Source organism: Entelurus aequoreus, linkage group LG09 (genome assembly GCF_033978785.1).
Source record: "Entelurus aequoreus isolate RoL-2023_Sb linkage group LG09, RoL_Eaeq_v1.1, whole genome shotgun sequence".
NCBI lineage: Eukaryota > Metazoa > Chordata > Actinopteri > Syngnathiformes > Syngnathidae > Entelurus > Entelurus aequoreus.
In genome coordinates, this window is record NC_084739.1 from 47,248,956 (window position 1) to 47,266,754 (window position 17,799).

Sequence of the window (17,799 nt, forward strand, 5' to 3'; positions counted from 1 at the left end):
TAGTTCCAGCCATGTGCTATAGCGTAGTGTGTGTGCATGATGTCTTTAATTGTAAGAGTATTATTACACATGCAAATAGGTTTATCTGTGTTTCCAGTGCTTTGGTTTTTGTTGTCTTTCATTGGTTTTGTTGTTATGTGTGTGATTTCAGAGGCAGCGGGTAAGGCGGCAGAGAGACAGAAAGGTAAACCAGTTGAAAGACAGAGTAGAATGAATAATAAGTTAAAATCGAAAGAAAGATAAAGCCATCAAATTCAAGCTCACTTTATCGTTGTTGAGTATTCATCAGGGAGGTCGACAGCATACGCAAACTAAATTGATCCTAAAGTAAAAACAAACCAACAATCTACATATAACGATTACGTTTAAGGAGACTTTAAAAATGTCATATTATTAAAAAAATTCCACATTCAAAATATTTCCTTGTAGTCAACATAACATATTAATGGTGGTGGTTTGGTCAAAATGTTGTATAGCCCGTTAGCCATGTTGTAGTTTTTAGCGCTTCTATATCGAGTCTATTCACAGCTATAAATTAGAATGATATGATACTTTTTACTAGAATTGCCAACAGTGGAGGATTTTAGAATGCATGTGCATGTACGAGCCAGTCTGCCCCACAACAAGCGGATAGAGAAAAATAAGGAACTTATTGACTACAACTTTGGACTACAACTGAATAAAAATGGTGGACTTGTGCAAAGCTCTTCGGCTAAACCTCTACCACATATGGCGATATCCGTTGGCGTAACTAAGGCAAAACACGTCACTGAAGTCTCAAATTCCAAACGGCTAGCTAGGAGCAAGTTGTGAATATGTAGAGCTTTACGTGCCGAAAACAATGCAAAATATATATAAATGACGAATCAAATGGATAAATGAACATCCACATGGACACCACCTTTGTACATTGCTACAGTTCTTTCTTAATTTAAATAGTGTTTTTCACCTTCTATATCAAAGTCCTGTCACTCGCATCTTTCTTTGGCCCCATTATGGCTTATTTTACAGTTATATTCAATAAAGTCACCAAAACAGAGCAAATGGACCAGTTTGTTTGAACGCAATGTTTGGCCCAATGCGATAACCAAGTTGGCATACAAAACCTCGGGCAAATTTTGGCGAAAATCGATTAATTTGAAAATTGGTAGCACCTGTTCCATACAACGTTAATCATTTTCGACAGGTGTATGTACTGTTGTAATGGTTTGAAGTCAATAATAAATAATGACAAAGAGGAAAAGTAGTTTACTCGGGTACGTTACTGATACTACCAGCCCCACCTGACCTCTGTCTCCAGCACGCTTCATTCCTCGTCCTCTTTCATCCATTACTGCTGCATTTCAAGAAACTACAAAGTTGGAAAATATATGATTCCTAATTAGGAAGCTGTGAAATTGGACATTAATTCTTGTAAATTTGGGGGAAAATCGATGTACGTCAACATGTTGGACCTCCCACTGACTTCCAAGTAATCTTAAATGCAGCAAACATTTTAAATGTAGGTCATTTCTTAAAATATGCACTAGTTGAATGTCTGTATTGTTGGCCTTTCCCATGTATTTGCATTGTTTATACTAGTGGCTGAATATCTGTTTTAAACTTTACAGCAGGTTTTTTAAACAGAGCTCAATCCCTTATCTTAGTTTGGATGATCACTGCATGATTCTTTTTTACCTTTATCACCTTTTAAACATGAGTCAACTCAATCAACCATGGTAGTGGTGGCTGTCACAGTGACCCCATCACCAAAATATATGGCTCAAATTTACATGGTGTGTGCATATTAGTGGGCATGTTGGTGAGGTCACCATGAAGGCTTTGTGTGCACGGATTGGCCTGCATTGTGATTTATTCATTGTTATCAGGGTGGTCAGACCTACCTTGAACGCTACATGAGAAGCATGACTTATATTCTTAACAACTCAATTATACAATGTCTGACAACTGATAATATGAATACCTACTCATAGCTATTTGTTCATGCAAGATTAAAGAACAAAAAACCTCAAATGTCTTGTTTGCCACAGAGTCAACAGCAGGTAAGAAGATGTCTAAGGCTGGCAGCAGCAGCATCCAAAGGAGCGTGGAGACAGGCAGGGCGGTAGAGTACCCGCGAGGAGGGTCAGCCATGAACCGTCAGGCCAGTAGGGAATCTACTGATGGCAGCATGAACAGCTACAGCTCTGAGGGAAAGTAAGTACCTTTCTTTCCATATACTGCAGCTCTACAACTGTTGTGTTTTAAATTGGGCAGGTACAGTAAAAAATGTGATCCTGAACTATTGTACACGGGTCGATAAATATATTAATCCTTTAAGGAAAATTAGAGTGTCATAGGTGTAGAATATTCACAAAACAAATACACATATTTCTAATACAATATAACTACAGGAGAAAAAATAAGCAAGCAAGACCAATTCACAAGCATTTAGAAATAATAAAAACTTGAAGGCCTAAAAAGTTAATAACAGTATATGAAAAAAGGTACATATTTTTTATGGTGTTGTAATTCTGAAACCCGATGCAGAGACAGAGAAAACACAGACGAAATAACTGCAAAGAGGTTTAATGAAAAAGATCAGCAAAAGCACACAATTGCAGTCAAGGAGGGGAAAATAGCACCGCAAATTCAAGATAAAGAGGGGGAAAAAACAACAAAGCACAACTAAGGGTGCTACTGGGAGAAACCACGAGCAGAGTGAGCTTCTAGTTACACAAACAATCAAAAATATACTGTACGTAGGAAAGGCACACCTGCCAAGAGTTCTAGAACGAAATGTATCTTGGGCAGCGAGGGGCAGAGGAAACAAGGGTTGTATGCGCATACTCAATCCATGGGAGCTGAAGAGCTCAGGAGGATGGGTGTTGTTGGCATACACAGCGAAAAGCTGACTCCAGATCTTGGTTGGTTCGCTCAGTCTAGTCATTTGACTGAGGATGGTAGCTCGACGATCAGCTCGCAGTAGCCACCATAGCCTCACAGAAAGCCTTCCATATAGGCGAGAACTGAGGGCCCCTGTCACACACCACATCAGCTGGTATTCCATGGAGACAAAAAACATGGTGTACCAAGAGTCTGGCGGTCGCCAGGGCAGAGGGTAATGTCTGCAAAGGGACAAAGTGTGCAAGCTTAGAAAACATGTCGACAATGGCGAGAATGACTGTGTATCCTTTGGAAAGAGGAATTCCTGTAACAAAGTCCAATGCCACGTGGGACCAAGGGCGGGAAGGGACAGGACATGGAATGGAAAGGTCCGGCTTGAGGCTGATGGGAGGCCTTGTTTCTAGTACAAATGGAGAAGGCTTCCACAAACTGCTTAGTGTCGGAACGAGCAAACAGCCACCAAAATATCTGGGAAAGTAGGAAACAGGTGCGGATGAAACCAGGATGGCAAGCGACCCTTGACCTGTGTTCCCAATCCATAACACTGGAACATAGATCTGGGGTAACAAAAAGATGATTGGATAGGCAACCCTCAGGCATGAGCAGGTCTTTGCATGCGTCCGTCACACGCCTCTCTCACTGAAAAGCACCAACAATCTGAGAATCTGGGTTGATGGGTACCACAAGAGACTCCTCAGTCACTGGAGAGAACATTCTGGACAAAGTGTCTGGCTTCTTGTTGCGGGATCAAGGGCAGAAAGTGAGACTGAACTTGAAGCGGGTGAGGAATAACGTCTACCGTGCCTGGCGAGGGTTGAGATGGTGTGCTGAGGGGATGTAGATCAGGTTGTTATGGTCCGTGTGAACCACAAATCTCACGGCTCATCTTAATAAATGATGTTTGGAGGATTGTAATTTGTGCATCTGTCATGTGTTGTGTGTTTCAGTCTAATCTTCTCAGGGATGAGGTTGGGTGCCGACAGCCAGTTCAGTGACTTTCTGGATGGTTTAGGGCCCGGTCAGCTGGTGGGCCGACAAACATTGGCAACACCTGCAATGGGTGAGTGTGAACTCATGGATGTGGTTAGAATAGTTGATCTATGAAATATTAATAAAAATATAATTATATCCAAATACCTGTTTTTTTTACTTCACTTGATGATTTTCATGTGTTTCCTACATTTACAGGTGATGTTCAAATTGGTTTGATGGATAAGAAAGGACAGTTGGAAGTGGAGGTGATCAGGGCACGAGGCCTTACCCCCAAACAGGGCTCCAAATCTCTCCCAGGTGACAAACGTATTTCTCTTTACGTCTCCCTCACTTTTCATCACATCACCGTCACCACAATTTGTTCTCCATGCCTTCACTGCAACCTCAGCTCCCTACGTCAAGGTGTACCTGCTGGATAATGGAAATTGTAAAGCCAAAAAGAAGACGAAAATTGCACGAAAGACCCTGGAGCCTCTGTACCAGCAGCATCTGGTCTTTGATGAGAGTCCTCAGGGCAAGGTGCTTCAGGTAATGTCATCTCCTGTGTGTACGTGTGTGTTTGTTTTACATACATATCAAAATAATACCGTGGTATATGCACTGGTATATAAGCCGCACCCACTAAATTTTAGAAGAAAACAATATTTTTCCAAGCCGCAGATATATACGTTGTGAAAGGAGTTATTCAATAATAATAATACAAATAATAATGGATCAGATTTATATAGCGCTTTTCTAGACACTCATAGCGCTTCACAGAGAACGAGAACCCTCCAGTGGACATTACAGTTACAAACATGAACCCCCCACTCCACATGCACACCTCAATCTTGTTATTTAATCTGATCATCATTCGGATTAGAATGTTAATGTATACATGGACCCTGATAAAAAATGATCTGATTATGACGTGCATTTTCATGCATCACACCTTAAATTGGAATATTCATAAGATATATATATATAAGATAAACGGAAAGGTGTGTTATTGTTTGTGCTATGACTCCATCTTTTGGACGAGTTCGCTCACTGCAGGTACTGAAGGTACTGAAGAAGTATTAGACTTCCATTGTAAACTAACATGGATTTGTGCATTTCTGCTTGTCCGACATTATCACAGCGTTTATTTATGATTTTTTCCTTCTGTTTACTATTTTTGTTTTACCTCTCTTTTTGAAATTGAGTTGCTCTGTGCTTTTCATGTTGTGATTATGTACGAGTTGCTGCGCGTATTCATGTTACGACATTCTGTGTATGTGTTTGAGGCTAGCAGTTAGCACTTGGAGTAGCTGTAATGTCGTGAATAAAACCACTCGTTAAGACGACAACTAGATCCCTTTTCTTATTGTGACATCGACACATGACACTCCAGGCCAAACTTTTGTTTTTGCTAGTCTCGTTTTAAAGCAACAAACTCAACAGTAGGGATGATGTTTGATAAGAAATTATCGAGTTCGAGCCTATTATCGAATCCTCTTATCGAACCGATTCCTTATCGATTCTCTTATCGAGTCCAGATAGGTTGTTGTATATGGAAAAAAACACAATATTTGGTTTAACAAATCACTTCACTTTCTCTACTGCTCGCTACTATAGTATTACCATATCTGAGTTATTGTGCAGAAATGTGGGGAAATAACTACAAATGTGCACTACATTCGTTAACCGTGTTACAAAAAAGATCAATTAGACTGATACATAATGTTGGATATAGAGAACATACGAACACTTTATTTATTGAGGCAAAAATATTAAAGTTCGATGATTTGGTAAAATTGCAAACAGCTAAAATGATGTGGAATTAAATGATGGAATGGATTAAGTAAAGAAGTTAAACATTGTACTGATATGATCCAGTTTAAGAGGTTGTTCAAATGAATAGTGCTTACAAAGTACAAAGAAGAAGAATTATGAGAAATACTTTCAACCTTATTGAAAATAAGATATTTTTCATCTCAGTATATTAATAATGACTGAATTAATTATTTACATATTACAAAACTGTTGTATATACTAATTCACAGATATTTTATTATAAAAAGGTCCGTAAATGATGTATATATTTGTAAACGCTAAGAAGTGGGAAAGGGGTAGGATTAAATAAGCTTTACTTCTTCCTACTCCTAAAGTGAAATGATATGAAACTGTGATGTAGTATACTGTAAGTGTGTTCATGTTCCAAATAAACTAAATAAATAAAGAAAGCACTAGTTTATTAGACAGACTTGCAAACTCTGTCGTGGTGTAGATCAGTGGTCCCCAACCTTTTTGTAGCTGCGGACCGGTCAACGCTTGAAAATTTGTCCCACGGACCGGGGAAGGGGGGGGGGTGAAATTTAAAATTATATATATATATATATATATATATGTATATATATTTATTTATTTTTTTTCATAAAGAAATACAATCATGTGGGCTTACGGACTGTATCCCTGCAGACTGTATTGATATATATTGATATATAATGTATATATTGTGTTTTTTATGTTGATTTAATTAAAAAAATAATTAAAAAAATGTTTATTTTTATTTTTATTTTTTATTTCTTGTGCGGCCCGGTACCAATCGGCCGCGGCCCGGTGGTTGGGGACCACTGGTGTAGATTACAATATAACGGTAACATTATCAGACACATACAAAAAGGCTCACGTTAACGTTATCGTTAGCCGCTGACTATGTTTAGGTAACGTTAGTCTAGCTAACATTACTGCAGTCCTGGTTGACATAAGAGGTAACGTTACTACAAGTGAGCAGATATGGAAATTAACCGGCAACAGTTAACGTTAGTTACTAACCGGCGTCACCGCCACTGTAGCTGGGACAGGGGCAGCTGGCAGAAGAAGAGGGGCGTTCTTCGTTGTCTCTGCCGCTGCTTCGAAGACACGACACGCTTGTTGTACTTCCCCCGCTTACACGAGAGCGAAGCCTGGCAATAATTGCATATTGCCGCTTCCTAATTTTTTTTGGTGAAATGAAGCCATGCCTTGGAGCACTTTTTCCAGTCCATTTTTTTCCTGCTTTTCCTATCTAGGCCTAATGACTGAGCTACGTGACGTCATTTCTTGTGATGTCACACGGGGCATTTATTGTCGGGACGAGATTCATTCCCAGTCATTCGAATAAAGAACCAACTCTTTTTCTTTACCATAGTGGTCTCGATAACGGGTACCGGTTCTCAAAAAGGGATTCGAGTCCGAGGACTCGGTTCTTTTCTTATCAAACAACCGGGAAAACCGGTTTCGAGTATCATCCCTACTCAACAGTATATATAACGCTATATATCTGTACATATTGGATGGGGGGAGACAGCAGCAAGATATTCGCTTCATCTGAAACTATTAAATTTAGTCCCCCCTCCCCACCAAAGTTTAGCTGACATCAAAGACATGCGCAGTAAGCATAATTCTAACCCGAATGTACTGAAATCAGAATGACTATCGACATAATCCACCCGTCTCGATCGGAATGACATTTTGATCGGAATGTGTGTGATAAAGTCAAAATATTCTAAATGGCGTGTTTAAATGAAGCATTTTTATTTCGGTTAGGCTTTTTATCCGATTAAATGTGTCCATGTCCACATAGCTAGTGACTTGAATTGCAGAAGCTGGAATCCAACCTGGAACCCTCAAAGTTGCTGGCACAGTGCCATCGCACCATGCCGTCCCCAAATCAAAATCTGGGAATTAACATTTGTGAAACTGAAACAATACAAAAAGAATGCCATTGTAAGTTAATAATACTGACGCAGACACTCGTAAACATGTTAGCAAATTAGCTATTGCTAACAACGCTAGCCACTTTACACTATGATAGCACAAACAAATATGCATGAAAACAGTCAGACAACACACATGGGACATTTAGTGACTATGAATAGTTTTAGTTATCTTATGAAACTTACAAACGTTGCTGGGAGGGATGAATGAAGAATCCATACGAGTACAAAACAATATGGGTAACTAGAAGGCGGAACGGCATTTTTACTTCCGGTTGAAAGCATCAAGCGGAAGGAAATACTGTAGACGTTCACCCCGCAGCACCTGCAGTGAGCAAACTCATCTAAAAGATGGCGCCATAGCACAAACAATCACACGCCTTTTCAGTGTCTCTGCTTGTGTTTAATGAAAACTGTATGTTGAACACAAATCAAAAAGTAGCGGCTTATAGTCCGTAATTTACGGTAATAGGATTTTTCAAGAACAAATATCCGTCCATCGCTACATCACACCTCAAATATCGCGGCTTCACTGCATCACTATTTTTTTTAAAGCATATTCTACATGTTTTTAGCCTAAATTCAGTTTTATATATGTATTTTATGTACAGTATTACATTGCAGTATTGGTCTTATTTTCTATTATGCTTTTTAAGATATTTACCAAGCAGTACTTGCCGCTTTCAGGTTATGGGTGAACACTACTAAACAACAACAAAACCTGGCGCTGCTCTATCTTCACCGGGAAAATCATTTGACCAACTTTTAACACAAAAACTTTTTCATGACCTTCATGTTCAACTCCTGCCTTATCAATAACACATCTCCACAATGGTGAGATTTTTACATGAGCGCTATCAAAGGACAACAGCAGGATGTAGCATCGGAGTCGCCGCAGCACTTAAGCCTATCAAGACTGCTACTCTATGAACTAGAAGTTATCAGCAGCTGTCCAGCAAAAGTGTAGATTAACTCTTGTGATCTACTTCATCTTCGACATCAAAAACACAGCTTTGGCTTGATAATGTGGAACGACAACGCCAGACACGCATTGCTAATAACACGGAACGCTAACAACAAAGCTAATTATCGTCGCTGCGACTGTCGATCAACTTTTTGCACAACACACGCCAAGGGTTTTTTTCAGCACAGGAATGCCCAGTTTTAATTTAGGGTACCGTATTTTTCAGATTATAAATCGCTCCAGAGTATAAATCGCACCGGCCGAAAATGCATAATAAAGAAGGAAAAAAACATATCTTCGTCGCATTTTTGGGGGAAATTTATTTGATAAAATCCAACACCAAGAATAGACATTTGAAAGGCAATTTAAAATGAATGAAGAATAGTGAACAACAGGCTGAATAAGTGTACGTTATATGACGCATAAATAACCAACTGAGAACGTGCCTGGTATGTTAACGTAACATATTATAAAAAGAGTCATTAAAATAACTATAACATATAGAACGTGCTATACGTTTACCAAACAATCTGTCACTCCTAATCGCTAAATCCCATGAAATCTTCTTCCTCTGTGTCGCTTCTAAACAACTCTGCCAACTCCAAAGGTAGACAATGCGCCGCTTCCTCTTCTATCGGTACATCGCTTACGTCAGAGGCATCGTCAGTTGCAGTTCCAATTATTCCAGCCTTTCTGAATCCGGACAGGATGGTTTCGGTTGTCACTGAAGCCCATGCTTTGTCGATCCATCCAATGACATCCAGAAAACAAGTTTCTCGCTTACTCCAAACTTTCTTTCTGCTGCTCGATTGCCGTTCTCTGCTGTATATTTCACTACTTCCAGCTTGTAACCTGCAGTATATGATTTCCTTTTCGGTGCCATTTTTGTTCAGCCCTTCTCAATTTTTATAAGTTACCGCCAATGTTGAAATGATAAATTTTAATAGGTACGGAAGTAGTAGCAGGTACCATCTTTTTTTTTCACAATGCACTTCTGCCATGACCCGCCCCCGCTAAATTTTTATTGGTTGACGTGTGTGTGTGTGACGACTGCTGATATACGCCTAGTCTCTTACGTGAATGAGATACATAATATTATTTGATATTTTACGGTAATGTGTTAATAATTTCACACATAAATCGCTCCAGAGTATAAATCGCACCCCCAAACTATGAAAAAAACTGTGATTTATAATCCAGTAATCATCCAGGATGTAACATATCAACGTCGCTTGGAAGATCAAAGGGTTGATGCATCAACTTTCTATTTAGTAGCAAAGCCAAAACAACAACAACTAGCTGAACTGTCCCCATATGCATTCGCCCTGCACACATGCACTCACACTGTCACTAGTTCTGTGGTGCACAAACAGTTTGAAAATAACAAAACACCTCAACTTTGACAGCCAGGCCGCAACAATTATGAATAAAAAAATAAAATCCACTTTACCTTGTTGGTTAATCTTCTTTGCATGCAGCGGAAGGATGATACGGCAGTGTTGACAACGCTGTGGATACTTCCTGAATGTTTCAAACCACACATCGCTTGTCCATTGCTTTCTTTGGACTCATATTTTGCTAGCAAAACTAGACAAATGTTTTAAAAAGGCTAAAAACTCTTCAAATGTGCACAAAGTAGAACAGGATCTAACAGCAGCACCACTACGCTGACTGGATGAACACAGGAGATCGATCAGCACACCCACAATGGCTGCGCTGGTGGATTCGGCGTGTTTAAAAATGTATACAATACAGTGTTCGTATATCGAGGTTCCACTGTACACACAGTCGTTGCTGCATCGGTTAAAATAAGACAACAGTAAATGCCGAACAAGTTGCTGGTGAAATTACCAGCTCTTACAGAAAAGTAGCTGGGTCCTGCTTGTTGATGACTTCTGATCTCTTTGGTTCCTCAGTTTGTTCAACCTTTCTTGTTCTGTTTGTGAGTGTTTTTCCTTTGATTAGATGTGTTTAAAAATGCTCTTCTGTCCTCCAGGTGATAGTGTGGGGCGACTATGGACGTTTGGACCACAAATGTTTTATGGGTGTAGCACAGATCTTACTTGAGGATTTAGATCTATCAAGCACGGTGATCGGATGGTACAAACTCTTTCCACCTTCCTCGTTGGTGGATCCTACTTTAGCGCCACTTACACAACTGGCGTCTCAGACATCATTGGACAGCTCAGGACCACCCCCAGGTGTTCGGTCCTAGTGACCGTCATGACACGAACCCTCCATCATCCCCTTAAATGACAAAATAGAGAAACTATTGGACCACGATGGGTGGCAGAAGATGACGTTGGTCAAACAATAAAAGCCAGACAGAGAGACAGTGAATGAGAGAGAGATAGAACCAGCCAATCAACGCTTCGAAGGAGTCTGACAATCATTTCTCACACTTCCCCTTCTTTCTCTACCTGAGCTTTTGTTTTGCAAGCTTTGTCATTTGTGCTCCTCTGGGCTGCAGGTTTATGTCCACCTTCATAATATTTCCTCTGTGTTGGATTGCTTTCATTTTTTTTGTGCACCTGATCAAAGTCCTGCACTTAGTAGCGAGGAGTGCTATAAACCAACGGGTGTCAAACCTTTTTCACCAAGTACCACCTCAAAAACACTTGGCTCTCCAAGTACCGTCTCAATGACCAACATTAAAATAAAGTAGCGTAGTAGGCATGAGTATTTGTTAAAAACAAGGCAGAGGTTTTATTTACCAAGTAGATTTAATATTTTTGGCCATTGTAACCGTACACTCAGTTTGAACGGTAACACTCTGTTTGAATATATAATTAAGTGACTTTTTTTTTGATGCACCACTAAATGGAATCACTGCTATAAACACTATTGGGGTCACGTAAGGTCCAAAGTGAACACCTTCCATGCAGATCAATGCCTGCCTGGATGTCCACTGGCATTGCTGTGGCATCAGGGTAAGTCCAGCTGGGCACGAGGGCCTGCTGTTTGCATGACTGGGTCCACTTTCTAGGTGAGAAAAGGCCTACACACACACACACACACACACACACACACACACACACACACATATTCACACACTCATCCTTTGTCTTGTTGGGAGATATGAACGCAAGCACAAGAAGAGCTTGAATCTTTTGTTGAGGCGGAGGCAACAAAGATTTTGATCTTTGGTGTGAACAAGAGATAATGGAGGCCAAAATGACGCATTGTTTATGCTTAATTTCACCATTTTTTACCGTCTTAGCTTTCCGAAAAGTAACATATAGTGCAAAATCCGTCTGATTTTGTTAATTTTTTGTTTTCCCACTACAGACTGCGGTCCGGTCAGATTCGCCCGAACACCCAATGCCCCTCTACCCTATGCATGTTTGTTACTTTCATTTCTTTTTGGTTTTGTTGCTTTAGTTTTGTTTTCACCTTGATGACAAAAGAGATGAACAAATTTAGAAAAAATACAAATAAAAAAGAAAGAAAAAAAGACGAAACTGTATGTGTTAGTTCCTCATACTTTTAGGCCAGCTTGTATGTTGCATGTTCTTGTACAGTTTGCTTGTACTGAATATGAATACAAACCGAGAAAAAAGCCAAGCCATCCCCGTCCCCGACCAATAAGGTGGTGTCAACTCCACACCTTCCGCTCTGAATATTCATATCAGAAAATTGCCTCGTTTTTTTAGACCCCTTCGAATGACAGTGCCGTGCTGTAGTAAGGAGCATACTCCAGCCCCTGGTGATAATGAGGATGTACTTGTGACGTCAGACAGAGATAGAGAATGTGCGTAATGCAGCTATACCGTTACGAGTTTAAGAGAAATTATAAAGATATAGATATTTATATATATGAGTATAGAAACGAGTGTATCTGCCTGTCTACATGCACACCTTGTACATAGAAAACCAGCAGAGGTTATGAACAAGACAAACATCAGTGACACACACACACACACACACACACACACACACACATTCCTGTGTTTTCTTTATTTGTTTTGCTTCGAGAGGAATTTGCTCCCTTTTGTTGAGCTCTAACTGCTGAGCGGTACTGAGCCACAGGGGGGCGCTGAAAGGCTTTCTGTTTTTCTCCCCAAGTTTCTGAAAACAAAACATGCAGAAAAGGTGAAGCATTGTTTTTCTTTCTACAAAGTCCCTCCTCCCGCTTACGATTGGGACTTTTAGAACCAATGAAGAATAGGTTTTTTTCCAGACCTTTTGTGGCAGATGTTGTGTTAAAACTCTCAGCAGTGTGGCCGACTGCCCTTTCCTTTGTCAGTATTACTTCACGAATACTGATTGTTTACAGCCCATGGCTCCCCAGACCCAAACCACGACGCTCGAGTAAAGACTGAGAAGTATTCACTGCAACAGTTCTTGTTTGTATAACAGATGTGGCTCTACTGATGTGTATGTTTTATATTCAAGAGTTCATTTTTATTATTTACAAATAAAAGACTGTGCGGAAGAAGATACCTGCTTTTTCCCAACGAAGACGCCTCATTATTGATGCAGGAGTCAATGTTTTGTAGGTATATAAAAGGTGCTACCTACAAAACAAAGAAAACATTTGAGAACTACTTGAAATAGTTGTCTCTTGGAACCTGTAAAATATTTATTTTACACCCAGATGACAAACACGACGTTGAAAGTTACAAAACCCACGATAGTTTGGCTCCATTTTTAAACCGCATGCACCAGCAGGTACACCAGAACCACCAAGGCTACAAATACATATATGTATATAGCAAGGGTGTCCAATGTGCGGCCCGGGGGCCATTTGCGGCCCGCAGCTAGTTGTTTACCGGCCCGCCACACATTCTGGAAAATACTATTGTAAAAATAAAAAAGAACATTAAAAAAAGTGGAATGAGCTGAAATCTAACGAGAAAAAGTTGCAATGTTGACACAAAAGCTGCCATGCAGGCTGTTTTTTTTTCTTTTGTCTTTCTTCATTTTTCTTTTTTTGCCATTGCTCAAAAAAAAACATAATGACAAAAAATCCATGTTATAATGAATTATTTTCAGGGCTCCAATTACTTCAAATATTTCACTTTAAAATAAATAAAATAAAATAAATATTGCATAAACTGTGTAGTAGCCATATAAAAACATCGACGTTTTCTTTGACAAAAGCGCATAAAACAAACAGAATAATAGTTCCAGCATAAAATCGACAGATATATCTGAAGTTGATCTCGTAACTTAAGTGTTGAAAGTAAAAGAAAAACCTAATAAAAATGTTTCACTTTATGAGTGGGGCACCTTTTGGATCCCAAATATATTTAGTGATTTTTTAGTTATCTTTTCACTGTGATTACTCAAAAATATGAAATAATTAAAATCAATGGCGTCCTGCATTATTGATCTTTTAGAAGTCTAATTACTAAATACTGCATATTTCAGTTTTACTATAAAAAAAACCAAGTTGTTTTTGACTGAAAAGCCATAAAACATTTGTTTTTAATTTTTATTATTTTATATCAACTTGAAGTTGATATAGAGATTTACTGTAAGCGTTAAATAATTTTAAAAAAATAATCTGACTTATTTTTAACATTTTAATGACTGAGACCCTTTATGGTCCCCGGGATCCCTAAAGGTAAAATAAATAAAAAAATGCATATATTTTGTTGAAAAATATCAAAATGGCCCCCACATGCTTTAATTTTTCCGTGTGCGGCCCTCAGTGGAAAAAGTTTGGACATCCCTGGTATATAGAATATTCCTTCCTCTTGTGTTACCTTTCTGATACCACCTCAGCAGGTCCCTTTTGACATTTGTCCTAAACGGGTCATAGTATGATTTATTTCTACTTTTAAAACATTTCCTTGTGGTTTACATAAAATGTAATGGTGCATAGATTATGTTTTACAGACCATCTTCAAACCGCTTTATGACGGTTTTCTGCCCGCCAGCCATGTTGTAGTTTTAAGCGCTTCCATATTGAGTCTCCTTACAGATATGAGTTAAAATTATACGTTACTTTGTATTAGAACACCCAACAGCGAAGGGTGCATGTGCATGTACGAGCCAGTCTGACCCACAACAAGAGGATAGAGGAAAAATAAGGGGCTTATTGACTATAATGGCGGATTCGCGCAAAGCACTTCAGGTAAATATTTACCAAATATGGAGGTATCCGTTAATGTCACAACTGGGAAAATTGTCACGAGTTGTTTAAATTCCAAAGAGTTTGTTGGGCGGAAGTATGAAGAAAGGCTAGAATGTTTTATAAATATCTCTGCAATGCCTTCCGGGACTTATGCAGATCCCAAATACACAAAAACAGGTACCAATAGGTTTTGCATAATAGGCCCTCTTTAAATAATGATTTTTTATACCCGCAACGACAAGTTTAATTAGTTCTTAAACTGGATTTGCAATTGGAAAAGTTAATATTGGAAAACTAATTTCACCATTAGACACACAGTAAATGGATTATACTTGTTTAGCGCGTTTCTACCTTCAAGGTACTCAAAGCACTCTGATACAAACATTCACACACTGATGGCGGGAGCTGCCATGTAAGACCCTAACCATGAGCCATCTGGAGGAGCAAGGGTGAAGTGTCTTGCTCAAGGACACAACGGACGTGACTAGGATGGCGGAAGCTGGGGACCGAACCAGGAAACCCTCAAGTTGCTTGCATGGCCGTTCTATTAACCGAGGCCCAGATCTTCCTGCAAAAAGCAGATTCGAGAAAAAAATCTAATTATGCAACGGAAAAGATCTTTATACTTAAAAAAAAAAAGATTTGTCGAGTGATATCAAGGATTATCCGTCGATGGAGTTCCCAGACATGTCGACGCCATTCTACACGACAAAACAGATGGAAACTTGGAAAAGCATGGAGGTCTACAACTTCTTTGTGTGTGGCTGGGTCAAGGAAATTGGTATCAAGACTCTCCCGGATAAATATGCATTCATGATTTAACTTTGCGTTTTGCGAGGACGCGTCCATGTAAACAAACGAGCACCCGACAGCTCGACACCAGTGACTACATATCTATTCAACAAACTAACAATTACTGAATCATAGCCATATTTGATTTTTGTCACATGTAGTCTGACACATTTGTGTGCAAAATAAATAGAAGTACCTATCTTGACAAAAGTATCATTGACACTGGCTTTCTGGTTTCTGTTTGTTAAAAATGTAAATACATATAATACCAAGATAATACGCCAATGAGAAATAATAAACGAGTATATTAAAAACATATCAAAAAAACATTGAACAAAGTGGTCACTGCAAACTTGTGCCTTGACACTGCTCCCTTGAACTTGAGTGTGCCACTTTTGTCATCGTCCTTCATAAAATCTTGCATTCTTCTGCCCTTTTTGATTACCTCTCGAGGAACTCTGAAGAAAGGTTTATCCTTTTCGCGATTTGAACGGTTCGTACAGCTGAAAACAACACATACGTAGGACATTTTTCTTCCACAAAGGCTAAATGGCGCCAAGTATCCATTGAGAACAGACCGGCTCGACCACCACACATTCTATGAGCCGAATGTGACATCAGTCAAATCCAAGCAATGTTGTAGCAAAAGTCCCCACAATGGCTGACCGGGGAGAAATGTACCCGGATATTCTGAAAAACCTTTTTTTCAGGAAGATTTTTTTCCATAAAGCTGCACATCATAATAAAGGTCGGCCAACCTGAAGCTGGCTAGCTTGTCTCAGCCCCGAAAAGAGTTTGTTTACCATTTCCAGACCTGTGCTTATGAGCAGTACAACTGTATTGCAGCCTATGGATTTTATGGAGTACTGAAAAATATATTGCTGGTGTCAGGAGAATATTGTCAAACCTTGGGACTGAGTGAACTGCACAGGAAGTAAAAATGTTGAAGGACATAACAATGGAGGCACCCTGTGTTTTCTGTCTTTGCATATACACACACATTGTATGTAATTTTTCTAGAAGAAGAAATACTACGAACAAGACGAATGGAGAGTGGACCTATATGTGTGTGTGTGTGTCCAACACGCGCGCCAGGTTAACTTTCAGTTTTGATCTCCGCTAAGGTGAGGCTGCAAGATGGACAAAAGAATATGTGGAGAGCAACAAATTTTCAGAGAACGTTTCAGACTTTAGACAGCTCAGTTCTCTCTATCGCCAGTATATATATATATATATATATATATATATATATATATATATATATATATATATATATATATATATATATATATATATATATATATATATATATATATATATATATATATATATATATCTGTGTGTATGTACATTGTACATACATATATATGTGTGTGTGTGTATTGTTGGAAGCCATATCCATATTTAAGTGTTACTTCTTTCTAAAAACTCCTATAGTCATATTTACATCAGCTAATGTCTCGTGTGGTACAAAGTGCTTGGATTCGAGTGTCCTTGGTTAGAGTCAGAGCGCTGTCTTTGTTGAGACTGCCATTACATTCCTGAGATATGGAGCACAGACTGGGGAAACAGCAGGTGGGGGGGACAGGAGAAGGAGGAAGTAGACAGGAGTTCCGGGGTTTTGGTAGACCGATCTGTACTGGGCTAGGGAACGCTTGGGTGCTGGGTTGGTCTCAGGTTTGTCCTCTAAGCTTGGAGAATAAACCACAAAATACCAACTTCTGCCTGGTGATTGAATATAAACAACAGCATATTGCCATAAAAAGAATCTGGGAGAGACTAGCAATTTGAATTCCCCATTGGAGGAATGCAATACACTGTATTTATATATATATATATGTTTATATATGTTTTTACTTACTACTTTTTGTAGAATAAATGTTCATCTTCAATTCTAGGCACCTTGTTTTCATTCAAACATCTTTAAAATAAAATAATCTGGGAGGACCTTGCCCTTAAAAGAGAAGATCCAAACACTAAACACTTGGAATGAGTGGATTTTGTCTAATAATAATAATATTCAGCCAATGTGGTAAGTATGATGTATTTTATTATTTTGATTCATGTAATGTTATTAAATACATGTTCATTCTTGTTACATTCGGTTAAATTCACAAGCACCAGTGGAAGTTACATAAAGTTAATGTACAATCACAAATGTAACACAGGCGTGATGTAATCGAAGACAAAAGACTTTTCACAGTGCTGTGGTGTTGTTGCTAATGTTTTAATGTGTGTTTAAATGACATCTGCTTTGGTTCTTGTGGTTATGATCAGGTTATTGTGAGGATTAGGATTAGTGGCGAGGCATAGCAAAAAAAAAATGCCATCAGAACATTCAAATACATTCAAATAAAGACTTT

The 17,799-nt window shown here is 38.9% G+C and overlaps 1 protein-coding gene across 14 annotated transcripts in view; it reads left to right on the forward strand.

Annotated features, from left to right (window-relative positions):
* Nucleotides 1-13,023, forward strand: part of LOC133657486 (regulating synaptic membrane exocytosis protein 1-like) — a 273,490-nt gene extending 260,467 nt beyond the window's left edge. For 12 of the 14 annotated variants that reach the window (XM_062058859.1, XM_062058868.1, XM_062058864.1 and 9 more), the window contains 6 exons: nt 152-184; nt 2,031-2,196; nt 3,834-3,946; nt 4,075-4,176; nt 4,268-4,407; nt 10,559-13,023. In XM_062058859.1, coding sequence (XP_061914843.1) covers nt 152-184; nt 2,031-2,196; nt 3,834-3,946; nt 4,075-4,176; nt 4,268-4,407; nt 10,559-10,777 — 773 coding nt within the window. In that variant the 3' untranslated portion in view covers nt 10,778-13,023. The remainder of the gene's footprint in view (nt 1-151; nt 185-2,030; nt 2,197-3,833; nt 3,947-4,074; nt 4,177-4,267; nt 4,408-10,558) is intronic. The other 2 variants (XM_062058865.1, XM_062058875.1) reach the window with 1 other exon arrangement.
* Nucleotides 13,024-17,799: the final 4,776 nt, after the last annotated feature.